At 43.5% G+C, this 23,127-nt stretch overlaps 3 protein-coding genes across 3 annotated transcripts in view; all 3 read left to right on the forward strand.

Moving 5' to 3' along the window:
* The window catches only part of mrpl55 (mitochondrial ribosomal protein L55), a 2,704-nt gene extending 2,250 nt beyond the window's left edge, over positions 1 to 454 (forward strand). Inside the window, exon 3 of the mRNA XM_028588018.1 lies at positions 1 to 454. This exon is cut by the window's left edge and continues 112 nt beyond it. Coding sequence (XP_028443819.1) covers positions 1 to 38 — 38 coding nt within the window. The 3' untranslated portion in view covers positions 39 to 454.
* A 646-nt stretch (positions 455 to 1,100) lies between these two features.
* ndufa11 (NADH:ubiquinone oxidoreductase subunit A11) lies at positions 1,101 to 4,364 on the forward strand. The gene is made up of 4 exons (XM_028588139.1): positions 1,101 to 1,316; positions 1,999 to 2,091; positions 2,409 to 2,531; positions 4,169 to 4,364. The coding sequence occupies exons 1-4, from the start codon at positions 1,238 to 1,240 to the stop codon at positions 4,279 to 4,281; spliced, it is 408 nt and encodes a 135-aa protein (XP_028443940.1). The 5' UTR covers positions 1,101 to 1,237; the 3' UTR covers positions 4,282 to 4,364.
* A 5,373-nt stretch (positions 4,365 to 9,737) lies between these two features.
* slc5a9 (solute carrier family 5 member 9) lies at positions 9,738 to 23,008 on the forward strand. Its single transcript, XM_028587437.1, has 13 exons — positions 9,738 to 9,770; positions 10,319 to 10,390; positions 11,855 to 11,959; positions 12,517 to 12,681; positions 12,856 to 12,961; positions 13,185 to 13,265; positions 13,519 to 13,724; positions 14,192 to 14,327; positions 14,786 to 14,893; positions 15,391 to 15,541; positions 16,704 to 16,872; positions 18,612 to 18,827; positions 22,712 to 23,008. The coding sequence occupies exons 1-13, from the start codon at positions 9,753 to 9,755 to the stop codon at positions 23,006 to 23,008; spliced, it is 1,830 nt and encodes a 609-aa protein (XP_028443238.1). The 5' UTR covers positions 9,738 to 9,752.
* The last annotated feature ends 119 nt before the right edge of the window (positions 23,009 to 23,127 follow it).

A 23,127-nucleotide genomic window follows, 5' to 3' on the forward strand; every position in this document is an offset into this window, starting at 1 on the left:
AAGCTGACAAATACAGCCACTTCTGGAAGAAGAAGTAGTGACTTGTTTATATTGTGAATATAAACAATTCATATTCTCTCTTCCGACCCTGCATTCGTCCATATTCAGTATATTTTTTTATATTGGAAAAGATCAAACGGTGGACACTGAAACTCAGACCAACGACACTGGCAGAGTACGGCAGGATGAAGGCCAACGTGCTCTGCTGCTGGGTGCTGACTCTCCCTGACCTGTACCTGCTAAAGCTGGAACCATTACCATGCTGAGTTAATACTTTGGTTTAATAAAGCTGTGTATGTGTGTGGTGAATGTTTAATAAAGCACACAAACCTGTTGTTGTTAAAGTGCTGTTGGGCTGCACATGTCCTGGTTACTGATGTGCTGCAGCAAGCAGCAGCCTGTCCCCTCTCTACTCTACGCTGAGTTAAATAAAGCCTCCAGGCTCTGAGCAGACTGACTGTGTGTTTTACTCCTGGAATCTGAAAAACTGTTGTGTACCTACAGTTCCTTTTTTGGGGGGCTTTTCCACCTTTGATTGACAGGACAGCTAGGTGAGAAAGGGGGAGAGTGAGAGGGCGAAGACATGCAGGAAATCGTCACAGGTCAAGCTCGTACCCTGGGCCTCTGCGTCAAGTCATAAACCTCTATGTATATGTGCGCATGCTCATATACAACTGAGCCAACCCAGCCACTGTGAAGATAGTGAAAACGTATATTTAGAAAATACTAAAGCCATGCTGGGAGCAGAGGTGGGATATCATGATCTGTTCAAGGTTAGAACATATATACCTGTGCAAAAATCCCATTCAGAGTAGTGCACTAATAACTTAATCCTATACTACATCTATAACAGTGAACTGCTTACATGTATTCTAGTGGAAAATTACATTGGATTGAATTTTGTTACTTATGTATCTGTTATTACACTGATCAGGAGTAGTACTCCTAATTTCATAAACCCTTTCTTTTCTAATACAGCACTCACAGTGAGTTATATTATTGAGTGGAGGAAGATAAGTTAGTTAAGATATCTCCTTGTTACAGACAGCTATTTCATTAAGTAGCCTATGAGGAAACCGCTTGAGCACTGGTGGTTGGCAGTCCTCGGCTTCACACTCCGCTCCAGCAGGCGGAGGTAATGCACCACAAACTTGGGTTATCAGCCGCCAGAAACCCACGAGAAACACGTTTCTCGCGAGAATTCCATTCCTGAGATTGCGTCCTTGCTCAGTCCGACATGGGGTACTGGGACCTGGCAGAGGGCACAGACTGCGTCCAAAAGACATGGATAACTACCAAGCTGGCCACGGCTCTGGGTAAATATGTCAGCTCTATGCTGCTGGAGAGGCAGGCTGTCCAAACATAACTAACGTTAACTGTGTGCTGCTGAACCAGCGTTAATGCTAATGCTAGCAGGTTAGCCTGGTGCGTTCAGGATACAACACAACACAACGTTAATAAAATGTAAAGAGATTAAAAAAAAGAAAGAAAAAGCTTTTAGTTTTGGCTTATTCTTGGACTGAGGAGGTGTTTTTAAATGTATCTCCCTGATAATGACTTTCACTACCAATAGTATCGTTTGTTGTTGTCACTGCCTCTTTTAGACTGTCAGAAAGAATAGAGTCCACCGGCTGCCTAGCTAGATAGACCTTTTTCACGGCAGACATGTTGACATGTCATAGTAGGAAAAGCACAGATGTATTCAAAACCATTAATGATTGCTGCATTCCACTTAGGAGAGGCCCTGGTATTAAACCATTACTGATGGCTGCATTCCACATAGGAGAGGTCCTGGTATTGGGTGTGCTAACTCACTGAAATAGCTTACTGGGACACTTGATGGAATTGAGCCATCGTTGAGGTTATCAATTTCAGCTGTGCTTTTCCTACTATGACAAGTCAATAATGTCTGCTGTGAAAAAGGTCCGTTAGAACTGGCACCTTGTTGTTTGGCTAATTTGTGTGTGTGTGTGTGTGTGTGTGTGTATGTGTGTTTAGGCCTGGTTGGCTCAGCCTATCACATAGTGGCATTCCAGCCTGATTCTGCAGTGGCAGCGCTACAGAGGGCCACCAACACAACTGTTACCATGGGTAAATATCATCATTCACATCATACTGCTAAAAACGTAGTGATAAAGTGACAGATTTCTCCTGCTAGACAAGGAAACCATGCAAATACATTTAACTGTTCCAAAGAAAAGTTCTAAAAATGTTATTCTGATGATTGTCAGAACTGCTGTGTTACCCCAAAGTTAAAGCTAAAGGTTTCTCAGCCTCATTCTTTTCAAAGTACAAAGCCACGACCATGACAAATGTGTCATTTTGGTCTAAATGTGTTGACGCACTGCTCTTTGGATTCCACAAACTTTTTGTCATGCTGATGTGGGTGTCTGTCTGTGTTGTTCCAGCCACCATGGGAGCAATTTTCGGCATGGCGACTTGCCTCAGTGCTCAGGCTCGGGATGCCCCAGACGACCCACTGAATTACTTCATTGGGGGCTGTGCCTCTGGGATCTTCCTGGGAGCCAGAAGTAAGTATCCGTCGCGGCTGACTCTGCTTCCTCCCGACCTCGCTCTTCTAGCCGCTGACCCACATTTGATGTCCGCCAGTACCCGTACTACCATACTATTTAGTGTGCCAGGAAAAAGATTTAGTATGTCCCAATGCATAGTATGTCAAATAGAGATGCCCCGATCACGTTTTTAGCTGCCGTTACCGATTGTCGATCATCAATGAGCAATATCTGCCGACAGAAGGCAGATCATTTTAGTTTAGATTAGTTCTAGCAGCTTGTTCGGCTGTGTAAAGTATTGGCCAGTTTGTAGTCTAGTCAAGTCAAGTTTATTTATATAGCACATTTAAAACAACCAAAGTTGAACAAAGTGTATGGGGATGTCCACCAGGGGGCAGTGTAGCTGGCTATATAATGGTGTGTCACTCTTTAGTAGGTCTTTGAATAAGAATCACAAGTCAGTCTTGTTAAGCTGCAGACACACGGACCAGACGGCCGACCGTCGGCAGAAAAGGTAGTTGGACTGATCAGTCTCCCCGAGTTGGTCAAAAAAGTGTCTCGGAAAACACCAAAGCGACGAGACGTAATACCTCTCCATAACAGCATGCGGCACTAATCTGTATTGTCGCCCAAAAATGAAAACCGGCAGCTGATTGGACGAACGCGTCACGTGGGTCTGGTTTCTCCGGAAATTCAAAGCCAGACTGTCATGGCGGCTCGTTCAGAATACGATTTCATATTGTACTAAAATAGTTCACCGAAACATGTTTCTGAAAACATTTTAAGCGAGAAATAGGCCGTGCAGTTGCTGAATGTCAGAGGTCAGTTTAAAAGGTTTTTGTCAGATTTTGAGAGAATCTAGTCACGCTCATTCAGCTTCCTCATTATCGGGTTAGCACTCTACCAATCAGATGGGTCATTTGAGTCCGACAGCCGGCAGTGCCCGCCCTGCCGATTATACATGTCAAATCGGCCCAAATGAAGGCCATCGGCCCCTCGGACGGACGACGGCACGGAACACACTGAAAAGACTTGAGTCACTGACCTCGCCAGACTGTCCAACTGCCGATTATCAGCTCTGTGTGTCTGGGCCTTTACTTATACCCTTTTCCCACTGAAATTAGCGCATGTATGCGCTATTTGAACAGGGAATTCTGTTGATAGATAGACTCTTTTGCCATACTAGTTTTTTTGTTCTGGTGCATTACGTTCAACGTCTCAAACACATTGGAAAACTGGTGTTAACTTTTCCCGCTACAGTACAGTACAGCTGGGGGGGCAGTATGAGAAAACCTATTAAAATACCAGTATGAACCTGATAATGGTATACTACAGGTCTCCTTTAAACCAGTGGAAACTTCAAATCTCCACTTAAATGTTTTAGACTTTTTTTATTTTTTTTTTATTCCTAATTTTGCGATTCCGTCCAAGATTCTGTTGTCACAGAAACTACAGAGCCCTACCTTAATGTCGCCATCAGTCTTTCGGGCCGTGTCAAAAAAGACACATGACACATAACAACTCTTCTGGGGAAACCCTGTTGATTAGTTATATTATTTTGTAGAAGTACTATTGATTACTGTTTTATTGCAGAAAAAGTGTAAAAATATGCCAAACAATTGTCTAACTGTGTGTGTGTTTCTGTGTGTGTCCAGCCCACAGTGCTATAACGGGTACGTCAGCGTGTCTGGGTCTGGGTACACTGGCCTTCTTTACAAAAGTCGGTAAGATGGAGGGATGGAAGCTGGCTGCACCCCCCAAACTATGAGGAGGAAGATGGCTGTACATTAACATTAACTGTATGTTGTAAAAAGAGTTCATATAATAAAGTTCTTGTGAAAACAAAAACAATTAAGTCTGAGAGTGTCATAATGTGGCAAGGTCAGAGAAAACAAGTTGTGAAAGAGTATCTGCAAATCTACAGTAAAGTAGAAGTTTGATTATCCCGATTTATCATTTTTACAGATTTTGTTTATTATTAATGAGTGCATTAGCATGTGCACTAGTATCCTGGTTCTGATCTGGTGTGCATGTGACATCAGCTCCAGGTTTGAGAAACCCTCCGTCTTCATCTGGGCAGCGACAGGCCTCACCTGTCGAGCCCAAATGTCTCTGATGTTTCCTTTAGGACAGTGATCTTCAACAGGGGGCCCGGGACCCCTAGGGGGTCCTCAGAGTCAATGCAGGGCGGCCTCCAAATTCTTGTTAATTTTTGAAAGATTTAAAAAAATTAACAAGTCTTAACTTGAATCCAACATATTAGCAAATAGAAATCCCCACTGCTTACTGGGCAATAGGTAAGGTAGTCTAAGGCCATACACAGATAGTTAATCCTACCGATTCACTGTGCCACATGTATGTTTAACATTAAAACATTATTTAGAAAATCATGCCAACAATTATTAGGCTATTTGAATAGTTTAGTATTCTATGCAAAAAAGATGTGTATAAGAAATGTAGGCCGCCCTACAGATTTTTGTAGGCCCAATTTAATATGCAACTTGATTTTATACCTTTTATGTAGTATAGGGTCCCTGCTCCATCTCTCTTTCAGTTATGGGGTCCTTGGCTTAAAAAACGTTGAAGACCCCTGCTTTAGGAGACCAAACAACACTCAGAATATTCTGGCTTTAACTCTGGGGAAAAATACTCCAAAATGTCAAATGTGGCCCTAATCCTCCTGCGTAGCAACAACATACAAAGTGTCTGCAATTCTGTAGATTTTAAACAAATACAAACATCGCAATGCAATGGATATTGAATGGGTCATGTAATAGATTATGTTATAACCATGAAGTTGGTGGTTATGTACACTATATGCATGCATACAGTCTGTGTACACTGATATTTGTAAAGGTTATGTCTCCTGTGCAGATACAGTGGGGGGGGGGGGGGGGGGTCCGAAAACTAGTCAGTACCTGGTGTTAGGGTTCGGTCAGTGTAACGCTTATCAGTTAAATTTTCTAAGCACAAACGGACATTTGGAAAAACAGAAAAATGGGTTCCAATATCCAATTAAAAATTTTTTCCGCCTTGACAAATTAAAAAATGTGATCTTTAAACAGTTTTTCCAATTTTCTGTTTTCATTCAGAGGATCAGAAATTTAGAAAATTACAAAATTGCGTCTGGGCTCCAATTATTCAATACTGCAATGGTATTCTCTTCCTCGTTCCGCCTAACTACGCCCCGCCTCCGCACTCTAAACCATCAGTTGCAAGCACCTCTGACCCCAAAGTCTATCATTTTTTTTTTTGGTCCATATGCTGTTAATGACCTGCATATTCCGCAAAGTAGAGGAAGAGAATACCATTTTTCTGTTTTTCTAAATGGCCGTTTATGCTTAGAAAATTGAACTGACCGGGTTCATTCTCTCTCTCTCTCTCTCTCTCTCTCTCTCTCTCTCTCTCTCTCTCTCTCTCTCTCTCTCTCTCTCTCTCTCTCTCTCTCTCTCTCTCTCTTGACCTGACTGCAGTTCGTTCGTAACCGACTTGAGTGGGCAAATGCTCACATTTGATGGCGTCTGGCACTTTGGAGAGGTGTTCTCTTCACGGATGAACCCTAACCCTAACACCAGATACTGACTGGTTCTGGGAGAAGTGAGAAGTGCTCACTAACACAGATTTAGACAGATTTGGGAACAATATTTGAGAGAAATAAGCCTTTTGTGTACATAGAAAAAGTCTTAGATCTTTGAGTTCAGCTCATGAAAAATGGGGGCAAAAACAAAAGGGTTGCGTTTATAATTTTGTTCAGTATACAGTATGTTCTCTCATATGTGTGGGCAAACTAACAGGTGAACTGGGTCAGAGAAAACAAGGCCTTTGGATGCTTCTTTATTAAGAGATCAATTACTAATTTACATCTTGATGAGAGATTTACACACTTTGATAACACACAGGTTAATAATTAAGCTTCAAGGTTGACGGCACGGATTCACACATACCTCTGTCAGCTTTCCCAGCACTAACTGTTACACCGTCAGAAGAGGAAACGCTGGAGGACTGGAGTGTCTGTAAGAAGTCAACACGATCTGGAAGATTGGAAGCAACATGTCTGCCAGTCTCACTACAGGTCTGAACCTTCTTTAACTCAGATTTATGCTCATGGATGTATTTTTATGGCACGGCAGAAGCAGATTGTATAGACATATACAGTATGTGACACAGGAGCATAGGGCAAAGCAGAGATACAACCTATAAATGAGTGTTAAAGCAGCTGAATCAGCAACTGGAATATATTACACCGCCTCATGGGCTTTCCGCAGCATCAGCAGTATTTTTTATTTTACCGTTAAACCTGGGCAAGACAAAAGCCTTTGCTGTGGATACCTATTGGCCTGTAGTGGTATAATAAGGAAGAAGCAGTTGAGCAACGTATCTTTGTTGATGCCAGGCCCTGTACTGTAGCTGGTAAAGACATCTTGAAGTGTCAGTTAACCTAAGTTGTAAAGAAGCTACAGTAGTTTCCACTGAGACGTCTGCTGCCACCCTCTGGAGGGGAAGCAGGGAGCTCGGTGGCAGTAAATGAATGACTACACACTGTACACAACTGCTTCAAAACACATCCACAATATTTAAAAAAGGTTAGTCAATTACACGTTCGTAATTGTACAATACAGATATACTATACCGTGTCAAGAAAAGTCCTGAAAAGTCCTAGTAGTATGTAGAAAAAAGTCATAAAAAGGCAGCATTGTATATGATAAAAAAGTCATATTATAGTATGTCGAAAAACTTATCAAAAGAAGTCATAGTATGCTATGTCGAAAGAAGTCATAGAATAGTATGTGGAAAAAAAATATCTCCAGTTAAATAAGGATAAAACTGACACAATTATTTTTGGTACCAAACAGGGGCGTGGCACCAAATTCTGGGCCCTGTAGAAATGCATTTTCTATGGGCCCCTCCCCGCATCCACAGCTATTCATTCCAGCATCTTTTTGGGCATCTTTTTGGGCCCTCCTCACATGAGGGTCCTGGGTACTCAGTCCCCTTTTTCACCCCAGTCTGACGCCCCTGGTGCCAAAAATGAACAGTCATATGTCAGTGCTCTTCTTGGAAGTTCTAATGTTTAGGACTTCTTAGGAATCTTGGTGTAGTTCTGGACTCTGACTTCAATTTCGAAACCCACATCATCAGAATTACTAAATCACCCTACCATCTCAAAAACACAGTGAGACTTAAAGGACTCATGTCTCAACTGGACAGTTTTTGGTTGACTTGATTACCGTAATCTGTCTTCAAAGGTCTGTACAAAATAAATCAGACAATTGCAGTGTATTCAGAACGCTGCCTCCCTAGTCCTCCGTTAAACCAAGACATTTAAAAACACATCACCCCAGTTCTTAGAGCTTCGCGCTGGCTTCCTATGAATCAAAGAGTTGATTTCAAAATCTTGTTATTGACTTAGAAAGCACTGCATTGGTTGGGACCAAAACACATGTCTGACATGTTGCTCTGTTAGGAGCCATCCGGAGCTCTAAGATCATCTGGGACTGGCCTGCTCACCGTCCTCAGGGTCAGAACCAAACATGCTGAGGCAGCTTTTAGTTTCTATGCACCGCAGATCTGGAATAAACTTCCCCAACACTAAACGTCTGCCGCAACTCTATGTTCTTTTAAACCAAGGCCTAAAACTTTTCTGTTGGCCATTCCTACACCTCTATGCTTCTAAAGTCTTTTAAATCTGCCGTCTACCGAATTTTCTGTTTTAATTGCTTTGTATGTGTATGCTTATAAACGTAAACCTAGCCTGACGTGGTCATACTCAGATTCTAGTCAGAATAGGAGTCTGATGCTGCTCCACTGGGCTGGGATTATGGGGCGTGTTTCAACCGAACCAGGAAAGAAAATGCCTCTGCACTCAATTGGATAGACCTCCAACCAATCAGAGCATCGGAGACAGACGTCACAGAAGCTGCATGTCAAAGGCAGGCCTCGACAGAGCAAAGGCGGAGGCGGCAGTTTCCGCGTCGTGCGGACGGGTGTGGCAATGTGACATACGTGATCACGGTTCTCCGTTCCTCTTTTAAAATGAATGCGTTGTCAATATCTTCTATAACAGACGCGATGGTGGAATCTACACATCTCAATTCTCTAGCGGCAGCCATCTTTGTTCAAATTCAACCCAAATTCAACCCAAGCGCTCTTTGGTGACGTGGTTGATTACGTTACTGTTGATCATCTGTCCATCATCGTATAAAGCCCGCCCTGACAATTTGATTGGTCCAAACAGCTCTGGTTCGAGCATAGTTGCTTCACAACGGATCAAGTCCAGACTGAAATTCCAGACCTCAAATGTTGTGGGCTAATGTAAACCACTTTAAATGACCTTGTCCAAATTGTGCTATATAAATTGCCTTGCCTTATCTCCTTTTTTGTTGTCTTGATTTATGCCCCTTATTTTAGAAGTAATTGCTCCTCTTTGTTCTTTTTTGTTCTTAGCTATGCCTAGTGATTGAAGAAGAAATGACAATTACTATATTTTACCTTTCGTATTTATTCTGTTGTTTTGATATTGTGTGTAATTTTAATTTTGGCTTTTTTCTCTTTCTTTTCTGTTCTTTTCTTATCAGTTTCTTAGTTTTATTCCTATTTTAATTGGATTATGCATTGGAGAGTGACCAGATTAAGCCCCTCTGTGGGCTTTTTGTTCCCTTACGTCACATCTTTTATTGATTATGTGTATATTAATCTGTAGTATTTACAGGGGCGTAGCACAAAATTCTGGGCCCTGTAGTAAGGCATTTTCTATGGGCCCCTCCCCGCATCCACAGCTATCCATTCTAGGATCTTTTTGGGCCCTCCTCACATGAGGGCCCTGGGTACTCAGTCCGACACCCCTGAGTATTTATTTATGTGTAAACCAATAAAACTAAAAATAAACTAATTCTATATACAATTTCATATAAATCCCCCTTATTCTATTATTTTTTATTCATTTATATTGTATTATATTCTATGTATGTATTATCATTGTGTATGATCATTAATGTGTGTTAAATAAAGTAAAAATAATCATTTGGAAATTCAACCCCACTGCTGTCACAGCTGACATTTGGCATATCTGTGTTTGGTGTCTGCCAAAGAGAGGAAATGGTATCATAGTGATGCTCTACTCTTTGTCCTGATCATGCAGGCAGCAGCTCCTCTGGGTTCACCACCGCAGCCCCCCCCAGCACAGGTGTCAGCGTGGCTGCTGCCGACATCGCTGTGGTTGTCGTCTACTTTATTTTTGTCATGGCGGTTGGAATCTGGGTAGGACTATTTTAATTCTGGACTATTTTGCACTTGCACCAGTATTTACCATTATTCCTCATGACATCTTAAACATAACTTAAGAACTATCTCAGGTGAACAGGTGTTCAGTGTAGTGTGTTAAACCAGTGTGAGTCAAATGTCAAATTGAACTGATACCTATTTTTGGAATCCATAAATGCTATCACGTATCCTAAAACTGGCTCAGAGGAAACTTGCTAAACCCTGAATACTATACCTGACAGAGAGCCAGATTGGGCTCTAAAAGTGCTAAACATGCTTGTATACCTGGGTTATAATGATTTATTTCATAATATAGGCTACCCAGGGGCGTAGCACAAAATTCTGGGCCCTATAGAAAGGCATTTTCTATGGGCCCCTTCAGCTATTTATTCTAGCATCTTTTTAGACCCTCATCACATGAGGGCCCTGGGTACTAGGTCCCCTTTTTCCCCCCAGTCCGACGCCCCTGAGGCTACCTAGAAAGTGTCGCATATGACCCCACATCACTTTTGCTGGCCTCATCCTTACCTCTGCCTCTTCTACAGTCATCAGCGCGAGCCAGTCGCAGCACTGTGAGAGGGTACTTCTTGGCTGGCCGTTCAATGACCTGGTGGCCTGTGAGTATGATGTGGTACTATAATGATGTTTTGCTCCCAATTCCATGGTAATGTGCTAATGCTATATGGCATTGTTAACATACTGTACCGTTCTTAAGACTGATTTTTTTGGCATATATATTTTGGCATTTCTTTAAACCAATCACAATCGTCTTGTGCGCCGCTAAGTGCCGCACGGAGCCCCTGGTGCGTCTGCAAAATAGCCTCAGGAAGGAACTTGTTTTGGTGGAACGTGTGTAAGTTCTAAAGTTGTTTTAGTCTTGCAACAGAAAACTCAGATTGGACAGATAGTCTAGCTAGCTAGCTGTCTGGATTCACCCCGCAGAGATCTCATCCAGCGGAATTTACGGCGGCAACGGAGCAATCCCGGAAGTGAAAGGTCGTGGATATAGACTACTCGGTCTGTTGCGGTGTCTTTCCAGATCCATATAGTCCCGTTTAATTCCTGGTTAAGTCAGATCAAAAAAAGTAAAAGAGAAGTATTCATTTATCAGTTTTTTTGTGCAATTTAATTACTTGGCAGAAGGAAGGATACTCTGTATTTTCCTAGGGCTTCCTCCCCCCGAAGTAACACGTCTTTGCAAAATTCTCTATTCTATTCTGTAGACTGGGAGAGTACACTCAATGGCTCATCCTCACAAGGGGATGCTTTAGGAGTCATGAGCTGTCTTCCAAGTATGTACAAGGAGTGGATAGATGTTGGAGATGTTGTTATTCAGTCAGGCCTGTGTGTCTGAGGACTAGTAGGCCCAGAAGAGCCTCAACTTTGACTATAGCCACAAACTCAATAGTTGATGTATTATTGTCCACAGTGTTGAGGGAAAAAGCAGATCATAATCAGCCATATTTAGAGAACGGCTGTGTTTAAGAGTTCCAGACAGGATTGAATCCATTCATGTGAGATGTGAGCCAGATTGTCAGATGCAAAGAGGTTGTTCCCTAACCTTGTGTCTTCTTGTCTTGCGTTACATATTTATCTCGGCACAGGTACCCAGTCTAAATATGTTATTGAAACCCAGTGCGTACTGAATACTTACACTAAACTAAAGCGTTATCAAACATTCTATAAATTCAACGTTCTGAATGTTTTATTCAAACAAAGCACAAGTAAATATAATCTTTTCTTATTCATGTGACTGATCTGTTTGTCTTTCTTTGTTGGTGAGATGAACCAGAGATATGGACCAGACTGCTTGAGATGTCTGACATATTGGTCCTTTTTTCAATTAACCTATTTGATCTGCTTTTATATGTTTAACTGTTTTAACTGCTCTTTATTCGCATATTTTATCTCTCAGTTCTTTAAATTCTTATACTGCACTGTAAAGTGTATTCTTGTCTTTTAAATTGTTTTTAATTGTTTTATAACTGCTCTTTCAAGTTTTATGTAAAGCACTTTGAATTGCCCTGTTGCTAAAATGTGCTATATAAATAAAGCTGCCTTGCCTTGCCTTGCCTTTACAGATCGGAGCCTCTCTGATGTCCAGTAATGTTGGCAGCGGTCTGTTTATTGGCCTAGCAGGAACAGGAGCAGCTGGAGGCATCGCTGTCGGGGGATTTGAATGGAACGTAAGGAACATAGTCTGGAAACCATGAACCATGACTCGTATTTGTTGAGCCCACTAGATGGTGCCCTTGGGCAAGTCATCGAACCCCCCCCCCCCAAGCCGGGGCCCCTGTCCATGGGGCAGCCCTCTCACTCTGACATCTCTCCATTTGTACATGTATAGGTCCTGGGCACATGTGTGGATTTTAGGCCTGTATGTAACTGTTAACAACGAGATTTCCCCTTTGCGGGATTAATAAAGTATGTCTTCTTCATGTTAATGATCATTTCATTTGATCTTGAATCGTAAAGTATGTTTCAACATGAGCTAAGAATGAATCATTGATCATCTTCTGACGTTTCATAGTAATGACGATTAAGATTTCAAACTTGACAAATTCGTGGTGCAGACGCAACAAATAAAGCCGTGCATCATGACAGCCGCTCTGATGGAGAAACTGCACGTCTTTGCTGTTCTTCTCACTGGGTGCTGGAGCTGTACAAGTACTGAAATGCAAACGGCTGTTTAAGGGAGTTTCTACATCCATTCATCATTCCTGACAATGTGTCGTTTCTGTAGGCATCGTGGGTGCTGGTGGCTCTGGGTTGGATCTTTATCCCCGTCTACATCGCTGCTGGCGTGGTCACCATGCCGGAATACCTGGCCAAGCGCTTTGGAGGCCAGAGGATACGCATATACATGTCTGTCCTGTCACTCATCCTCTACATCTTCACTAAAATATCTGTAAGACGCACACACACGCACGCACACACACACACACACACACACACACACACACACACACACACACACACACACACACACACACACACACACACACACACACACACACACACACACACACAAATGAGTTACAATCCAAGACACAGTAGAAACATGTATCTGTGTGTTACCCAGACAGATATCTTTTCGGGGGCGATGTTTATCCAGGTGTCGATGGGCTGGGATCTCTATCTGTCCACAGGCATACTGCTGCTGGTCACTGCTGTTTACACTGTGGCAGGTAAACACGCATGCATGCACACATGCACACACACACACACACACACACACACACACACACACACACACACACACACACGCTGCTTCATATAGCCCGGTTCATAAAGAACTGTGACTCTTAATTGCACCGACAGATAAAGCTATTTGAATTGATTTGAATAATACCCTGACACAATACTGTAATTATTTTGTGTGTGTGTGTGTGTGTGTGTGTGTGTGTGTAGGTGGTTTGGCAGCAGTGATCTACACTGATGCGCTCCAGACTTTGATCATGGTTGGTGGGGCCTTTGCACTAATGTTCATAGGTAGGGTGCACACACAAACACACACTATATTATACTCGTAGTTAATACAATATTTTATACCAATAATGAGAATATCGGTGAATGAACATTTCCATGTCAAAGATCTCACAGAAAATAACTTTGATGCCTCTTCCTGCTACTATCACATTAATCCCAGGAAGCATTTCATGGACAGCCCCGTGTAATATTTATAACATTGATCAGTTCTAATGTAAAGTTCAATTTGTGTGTGTGTGTGTGTGTGTGTTTCCAGCATTCTCCAAAATTGGCGGGTACGAGGGCCTTGTGGAGCGTTATATGTCAGCTGTTCCCTCGGTGACAGTCGCTAACACCACCTGCCACCTTCCTCGCAGCGACGCCTTCCGCCTGTTCAGAGACCCGGTGTCAGGGGACCTGCCCTGGCCCGGTCTGCTGTTCGGCCTCACCGTACTGTCTACATGGTGCTGGTGCACGGATCAGGTGACACTAGCAGTCCATAGAAGTTCTGATTGGATCATCAGTAAAGTCTTTTGTTTTGGAGCTGCACACGCCTGCTCATTGGATTCTAACTGAAACGACGAGTGCAGGCTGAGCTTTCATTTTAGGATGTTTCCATCAACATCTCAGGAACAGTGAAACCACTGGATAATTGGCAGATAAAGTGTGTGATGTGTTTTATGACTTCATTCTCAGGAGGAATTTACAAAGATTGCTGATTTAGACCAGTAAGTGCCAATGGCAGTGTATTGCTATCTTTATGAGGACCGATTTCAGTCTCAAATCATCATGGTGAGGACAATTCTGCACTGTGGCCAGTCTTCTTTAGCTCAGTTAAAAGAGATGCGGTCCACATCCTGAGGGTTAGGATTGGGGTCAGGTATTTAGTTGTGATGGTTAGGATTAGGGGTTAGGGAATGTGTTGTTAATGTGTGTGTTTGTGTGTGCAGGTTATAGTCCAGAGGTCTCTGTCTGCCAAGTCTTTGTCTCATGCCAAAGGAGGCAGTGTGTTGGGAGGCTACCTCAAGGTGCTGCCCATGTTCTTCATCGTCATGCCAGGCATGATCAGCCGAGCACTGTTCCCAGGTCAGTCCCTCTGTTGGACTGTCACGGCAAACACCCTCATTAAAACCAGCCCAAATATATCTCCAACCATTGTCAAATATATTCATGGAACTGAGCATGAAATTCAATACAGTTTTCTGGAACAGCTTTCAGAGTGCAGCGCAAAAAACAGGCAGCCATATGTAACACATTTAAGGTATAATGTTCACTGTGCGGGATGACGTATCAGGAGGTTGAGTAATGGAAAATGTGGAGAGATCATATTTCCAAGATCTACAACACTTGAGCATTTTTAAAATGTAAAGTACATGTGCATTGAAAACATGCAAACATACCTGGCATGACCTTTTAATGTAGGACTAATCACGCTGTGCAGAAGGCAGGAGCAGTCGTTTCCACAAGGTTCTGAAACATTAGGTCTGACAACCTGAAAATAACTAACTACATCTTTTATTCTGTGTGTGTGTGTGTGTGTGTAGATGAGGTAGGTTGTGTGGATCCAGCAGTGTGTCAGAGTGTGTGTGGAACTCCGGTTGGCTGCTCCAATATTGCCTACCCTAAACTAGTGGTGGAGCTAATGCCTGTGGGTGAGTCACACACACACACACACACACACACACACACACACGTGGCAGAGATCACCCCTCTCCCGACGCTCCCAGAATGCATTGCCCGGCTGCTCACACAATGAATAGGAAAAGGCTGGAAATGACGCTGCCTAAGGACACGTACCATCACCCTGACACTAACACACTGCCCATATAAGGATACACAGTCACCATTTATTTTTTTTATGTCATTCTGGACAACTAAACAGAATATGAAATGTCGGCCTCTGCGTATTGTCCCTTGAAATGAAACATCAATATCATAATCATATAGATCAGTCAATCCACCATTACCTTCCTATGTGTATTTGACTTGCTCCGACACAAAATGGCCATGCATCCTGTGCTTTCTCCTGCTTCCGCATTATTATTATTTATTCCCTCTGTAAATGAATGATCAAATAATAGAGTTTCAGAATTGTAGAATGTAAACATCAAAATAATTGACCATCTTTTTGACCCTTCTGTCTGTGCAGGCCTTCGTGGTCTGATGCTAGCAGTGATGCTAGCTGCTCTGATGTCCTCTCTGACCTCCATCTTTAACAGCAGCTCCACTCTGTTCACCCTGGATCTATACCACAAAGCCCGGCCTGCAGCCTCAGAGAGGGAGCTCATGCTAGTGGGACGGTAGGGCTCCAAATACTAACTGATACATATCGGAAAAAGGCACCTTGATGAAAATTTGGGATACTCCGGACTGCCAACCTTTTTCATGTTGACGGTGAAGTCGTTGCATTTAATTAGTAGGCCTTCTGTGACATCATCAGCCGGAACTTTGTTTAAAAAGTTCAGCAGCCTCATTCTAAATTTTAAAGCATTTATTGATGAACATCCAAGTCAAAGTATCAGTGATGGTCAATGAATGAATTAGAATGGCTGATCAGCAGTCTCCAGACATCAGAGCCTCAATGATGCTGAGTAATCGCCTCGAGTTCATTTCAACAGTTGAAACTGCTGACTCGCTGGATGCTGTTTGGTGGTTTATGATGCTTTTCCATAATATCTTTTTGACAATTTCAGTATGCAATATGTAAAATGTAATAGTTAGTTGTTGTGACAGCAACAATAACTTTATTCTACAACATTAAACTGCAGTAGTGGTACTATACTGAAGGCCTTTCCTTCACACCGGTTCATCTCTTTAGAGCCGTCTGTGCACATAGATGCTTATGATGATGCTCATGTGAACATCAGTCGTGTCTGGAGCAGGTCTCGCCGTGGCTCACCCACAGCCACGACAGACCATTCACTAATAACAGGTTTTATTCCGACTGCTCACGTCAACAGGCGCGTTGGAGACGGACGCATTGAAAACCGTTCACACAGCGCCACAAAACATTGTGAATGACTAAAAATGTCCCTCGGGTTGGTCCTTTCTGATCCCGCCCCGTGCCCAGGAGCGCCAACACAGCCTGGCCACGGAATTACCCAAAGTGCACTTGACAGCGATCTGGCCGCGCTGCTGGGTTCACAGGGAAAAGCCTGCTGGATTGTCTTGTGCATACAGAGTAGATCATTGAAAAAACTGCATATCTCTGGCATTATAGCATCAAAAATGAGCTTGGAGTTACCTGGGAGGCCCTATGTGGGCTAATCACTAGAATTTCAATGACAGTGGATTGTGTATTTCTGAATTTATGTAAGTAAAACAGTTTTCCTTCCATCCTTCCTAAATCCCCAACTCAGCCTGAAGACAAACGACTGTTGTGTCTTTCAGATATCATTTGTAACGACTTAAGTCTCGCCCAAAAGCTGACATAATAATAACTTTTTGGTGTATTTTTTTCAGGGTGTTCATCCTGGTCTTGGTGTGTGTTAGTCTGTTGTGGATTCCAGTCATCCAAACAGCCAATAGTGGACAGCTGTTTGATTACATCCAGTCAGTGACCAGCTTTCTAGCTCCGCCCATTACCGCTGTTTTCCTGATGGCTATCTTCTGGCCACGTGCCAACGAGCAGGTAGTTCACACACACACACACACACACACACACACACACACACACACACACACACACACACACACACACACACACACACCCACACACACCCACAGGAGAGTGCATGTTTCTTTACACTGATGAATGTCCAAAGTGGCAAAACGTTCCTTATACCCAATGATCAGGTTTGCAGTGGACATAACTTTGCTAAACATGTGTTACTGAAAAGGAGAAATCTACTCTATGTTTCTTCCACTTCCCTAACTGTGTCCTTACTATCAATATGATCTAGCGGCATTAAAGGTCCCATGGCATGAAAATTTCACTTTATGAGGTTTTTTAACATTAATATGAGTTCCCCCAGCCTGCCTATGGTCCCCCAGTGGCCAGAAATGGCGATAGGTGTAAACCGAGCCCTGGGTATCCTGCTCTGCCTTTGAGAAAATGAAAGCTCAGATGGGCCAATCTGGAATCTTGGTCCTTATGAGGTCATAAGGAGCAAGATTACCTCCCCTTTCTCTGCTTTGCCCACCCAGAGAATTTGGCCCACCCATGAGAAAGAGAGAAACATCATGGCTTTCAAACGAGAAAAGTGGCAGTAGGTCAAGGCCACATCCCCACCCTCCACCTTGTCCCCCCCTCTCTATCCTCCTCAATAGCTACAGACACAGAAATGGCACATCCTGAGGAAAGTTCATTGTGGGACTGGCTCTAGTGGCTGTAATTCTGCACCAAGGCTGAATTTCGGGAAAGAGACTTCAGATACAGTATTAGGGGACCACTAAGGTCTATATAAAAGAGACTTCAGATACAGTATTAGGGGACCACTAAGGTCTATATAAAAGAGACTTCAGATACAGTATTAGGGGACCACTAAGGTCTATATAAAAGAGACTTCAGATACAGTATTAGGGGACCACTAAGGTCTATATAAAACCATCCAAAGAGCACCATGTCATGGGACCTTTAAGAAACATGCAGGAGAAAATACAAGTTGTTGTGGTCTCCACTTGGCATCTCCGTCGCAGCTGTAGCCCCAGCGTGTGGTTACATATTTGAGGAGGCGCACGTCAGCTGTGCCCCAGATGGTGTGTTAACACAGAACCATGTGTGAAGCCGGCATTGGAAACTGTTAAGGGCAGCACTTTAAAAAAAACACCTGGCAGGTGATTGGATGAACCATTGGCTCTATCAAGCCTGGCATTGTTGTTTTGAACGAGTTGCGGCCGTCACACACACACACCTACACCACCCTGACAGTAGCTCCTCACCGGACACTGACTGGTTCGTTGAGCTTGTAGTTCAGACACAAACGCATTGGTTGAAGCCTAGTCTTGCATTGCCAGACCTTTCTCCACAGCGCTGTCTTGCTAGACCACAAAGCATTCCTGGAAAATAGCCTCAGGGAGGAACTTGTTTTGGTGGAACATGTGTACGTTCAAAAGTAGTTTTAGTCGTGCAACAGAAAACTCAGATTGGACAGATAGTCTAGCTAGCTGTCTGGATTTACCCTGCAGAGATCTGAGGAGCAGTTAACCATAGTCCTCATAAATCCACCGGAGTTTAGAACGCCAACACAAAGAAAGAAGAAGGTGATGGACGTCCGGCCGAAAAGAGGGACATCTGGCGGCATTTCCGTTGGCACCGGAGCAATCCCGGATGTGGAACGTCGTCGATATAGACTAGTTGAAGCCTGACAAGATGGATTTTGGTGTGATATGCTAATTTTGTGTGTGTGTGTGTGTGTGTATGTTTCTCAGGGTGCATTCTGGGGTCTGATGAGTGGCCTGCTGGTGGGACTGATCCGCATGGTTCTGGAGTTCTCCTATACATCTCCCTCCTGTGGTCAGCCAGACCTGCGGCCTGCTGTCCTGGCCGACGTCCACTACCTGTACTTTGCTCTCATCCTGCTGGCGCTCACCTGCCTGGTCATCGCTGCTGTCAGCCTGGCCACTGCCCCGATACCTGCTCAACATGTAAGGAGCACGCCATACATTCATCAACACTTTCTGCACTCACCCCAAGCTGCTGACACAGCGGCATTCAAAAGGTGTATCATTTACTTTGTGACCTCTGTGAAGGGAGCCTCCTCCCGCCTAGCTGCTGGCTGAGCTGTGAGGCTTGAAGATCACTATTACTGTTGCCGTACAGTTTTATTACTGAGTATTCTCACAGTAAGATATTCCTGTTGGATAATTTAATGCCAAAGTTCAGCTGTAGCACAAACACCATGAAGATAATGAGCAGCCCAGTGTTTCCTCTATGTTGATTGGCAAGTGGCGGTATGCCACGGTTAGATTTCTCCCGCCACGGTATCAGAAATGTAAAAAAAGTCTATCGTTAGAAAGCATGTCCAAGAATAGCGCGGACACGCGCTTCACAACGCGAGTGGGCACACGTGCCACTCGGAGAAAAGGGAGAAAGAAAAAAGAGACAGGCTGTCCGGAGGACCCGGTTGAGATGGCATGTGTGCATCCTTGAGATCTGTAAGTCGTATAACTTATGTTGTCAGTTCATTTAAGCCTGTATTAGTCTATAGTTCTTGCACATTTTTAGTTTCACCTTCACCTGCTAGCTAAATTGCACGTGGCTGTTGATTCAATACAACGCCCTTGATATCATATCATGGCATAGTAGGCTAAACCGTGATTATTTCATACATTCATGTCCCAAAACATATTGGGGGAAATTCATTCAACATAATTCACAGCCAAATAACAATTAAAAGTATGTTATTTGAACATTTATAACCTAACCTGGCAGTGCCTCCGTTTTGGGGACTGCTGTGGTGCGCAGCGCTGCTCGGACCGTGCCCCGCTGCTCGGACCGTGCCCCGCTGTCCTTTTTTCCTCCATAAACTCCGCTCTCAGCTACTTTGCCAGTTGCTCCATGAACTTCCTCCGGGACATTTTACAGCTGGTGCACTCCTTGGAGAGGATGTGTGCAATGATTCCAGCCAGTTGTAGCATGTATAAAGTTATATGAACATGTAGACAGCTACCGGCCATCTACGTGTACCGCGCCTTTCACAGCGTGAGCGCCCGGTGCTTTTCTTCTGATTCAGAACCAAGTCCATCCACGCCGTAGCCTACGTTACCGACTCTGGCTTTGCCTTCGGCCCATCGGTGATGCCCACACTTGTTACTCGAGACCGCTAGTTACGTTTCTCTGACAGAGACTATGATTATTACTAAGCAACCAAGATGCATCTTCAGCCACGCAAAAGATTAAAAACAAAACCGTGAAAAAATGGCAAAAATAGGTAAAAGTGATTGTATTTTCTTTGCCTTTTGTGTACTGTACATAAAAACAATTTTAAATAAAAATACAGACTCTTTTAGGAAAAGTCAGGTACCAGCAGGATTGTATTTTTTTATTTAGCAAAGTCATTACACATATAAATAAAGTTCCGACAGTTCTGCCCCCACTGCTAAAAAAATCTTAAAGGAAACACTGGCAGCCTGAGAGCTCAATGTACTGCAAATTAAGAAAGAAATTAAGAAAATACATGCAAATACAGACAACAAAACCAAATACAGAAATGCATTTTAAATAGCACACAACACAATGGAAACAGTTTCCAGGGGACACTAAAATGTGATGCACACAAGCTGGAACACTTGTTGCCATGGTTTTTGACTTATGAAGTTATTGAAGTGTTGGAAATGAGCTAAAATGGAATTATGTTTTTCTTTTCTTTTTTTTTTTAAGCATTATGGATTCTGATGTTACTGCAGATGTTAACCTAGCGTTAGCCTTTTGCTTCTTATTTACCTGCCAGTTCAAATAACCTGATGAAATACACACAATGGGTTCATGTTATGTTAGCTGGCTAAAGTTACTTCCAGGACTGTCAACAAATATGGTTCAAGAATGAAAATGAATTGCAAATTGTTAGACTTTAAAACAAGTCAAAATCAGTTGCAATTTGACGGCACAAATAATATTTTTAAATGTATACTGAGTCTTTTTGTGAGGAAGGAACTGATTAGCAAATTAAGTGCCAGGTTTAATTTTATTCCTGGTAGTTAATCTGCTGATCCCTGTACACACTGATCACTTGGGTTAGGAGTTAGGGTATAATCCGGGTATTTGGTATGTGGAAAAGCCCTTTCCCACTGTAGGAATGTAATGTTGTTCTCCACCTGTGCGGGGACGAGTTCCTGAAACTAAACCGCAACACTAAAATATTAGCACGCCTTTATGAAGGATTCATTTTCATTTTCAGGTTCATAATTGTATTTAGAGGTTTTATCAGAATAGGTTTACATGGTTTAATTTTCAAAAAACACTATATTTTTTCACCCTGTGTGTTGAGCTCTCTGTTATAGCTACAGAGAGAGGCATCGCACGTCTGTTCCATCTTTGTTGGGAGTCGCACATGCGCAGTAGCTAGGTAAGGACTACTAGCCAGTCAGAAGCTGAGTATGAAGGCATGCCATGCTAGCAGCTAGGCGAGCATTATAACGTGTGTTACAAAGTGACGCACAGTCGTCACGGAAATAAAGGCTGGACTACAATAGAGCTGTTTGGAGCAGTTTGTGAACAGTGGTTTCTGTTGGAGATGGTAAGTCTCTTTGGGGTGGACTTTTGGCTTTTTCACTTTGTGAACCTATAACGTGCACAAAAAAGATATATAACACAATAAAGGAAAGGGGAAAAGCCAAAAAGTTTAATTTGAGCACTTTTACTGTTGTGTGTTTTGGGACTGGGGGCAGTGCTGTAGATTGTGATTGGTCAAGCTAATACTGCAAAGGCGACTAGAACACACCCATGGTCCTGTGTCTCTCAAGGCCACCTTTTCTTGTGCTGTTTGGAAGGCAAGAGAAGAAGGCAGTGGTGGGACACAACAAGTGGACGCTGTTACTACTTTGTCTTGGTGTTTTAAATAAATCAGAGTCCGTACAGCTACAGAGATCCAGAGCCCTGCTGGGGCCAGCACACGCCAGCATTGAGTGTCCTGGAGCCCTCTGTAAGGTTTCATTTGCCCCCCTCCCTGCACCCACTGAGGTCTATTATACTGCTGTGGTCCAAACCAAAGAGCAGGGCTGTGTGTCTCGCCGTGTCTGCCAGACACAGGGCCATGTGTGTGCTCTAGTCATCTTTGTGATGTGACATCACGTTAGCTTGACCAATCACAATCTACTGCACTGCCCCCAGTTCTTGAACCAAAAGTATTAAAGTGCTCATATTATGCTCATTCTCAGGTTCATAATTGTATTTAGAAGTTATATCAGAATAGGTTTAATTTTCAAAAAACACCATATATTTGTTGTACTGCACATTGCTGCAGCTCCTTTTTTCACCCTGTGTGTTGAGCTCTCTGTTTTAGCTACAGAGTGTGGCATCCCACTTCTGTTCCATCTTTGTTGGGAGTCGCACATGCACAGTAGCTAGGTAAGGACTACTAGCCAGTCAGAAGCAGAGTATGAGGGCGTGCCATGCTAGCAGCTACGTGAGCATTATAACGTGTGTTACAAAGTGACCACGTTCGTCACGGAAGTAAAGGCTGGACTACAGTAGAGCTGTTTGGAGCAGTTTGTGAACAGTGTTTTCTGTTGGAGATGGTAAGTCCCTTTGGGGTGGACTTTGGGCTTTTACACTTTGTAAACCTATAACGTGCACAAAAAAAATATATAACACAATAAAGGAAAGGGAAAAAGCCAAAAAGCATAATATGAGCACTTTAAATCCTTCATAAAGGTGTGCTTGATATTTCAGTGCTGCAAAGTTACGTTCCTATTGTGGGAAAGGGCTAGTGCCCATTCCAATGTGAATCTGTGCTGCATGTCTTTGATTGGAAAGTAGACCGTGATGAGCGGCGACAGTTTGAAAGCTTTCTCTGCTCTCTCCTGTGCAGCTGCACCGGCTGACCTGGTGGTCCAGACACAGCCAGGAGCCACGGATCGACCTCACGGGTCCCCAGATGACCTCTGACCCCAGCCCGGACTCTGAGCAGGGGCCAGAGTCGTGGTGGCGGACCGCTGCTGTGCGGCTCTGCTGTCTGAGCGGCCCGAGCTCTGGTTCTGTGATTCCAGCGGCAGAGAGCAGCGAGCTGAACTCTCTGGCGGAGCAGCCGCTCTGGAGACGCGTGTGCAACATCAACGCCCTGCTGCTGCTGGCCGCTAACGTCTTCCTCTGGGGATACTTCGCCTGATCCATGATCAGTCAGGTTACACTGGTGGACTGGACCGGCATTTTGTCCTTTTTGGTTCAACGAAATGAAACAAAACGTCCAGTGGCTAAACCAATCTTCTGCTGTGCTGGACCTTCTAT

The sequence above is a fragment of the Perca flavescens genome, chromosome 9 (genome assembly GCF_004354835.1).
Source record: "Perca flavescens isolate YP-PL-M2 chromosome 9, PFLA_1.0, whole genome shotgun sequence".
Classification (NCBI taxonomy): Eukaryota; Metazoa; Chordata; class Actinopteri; order Perciformes; family Percidae; genus Perca; species Perca flavescens.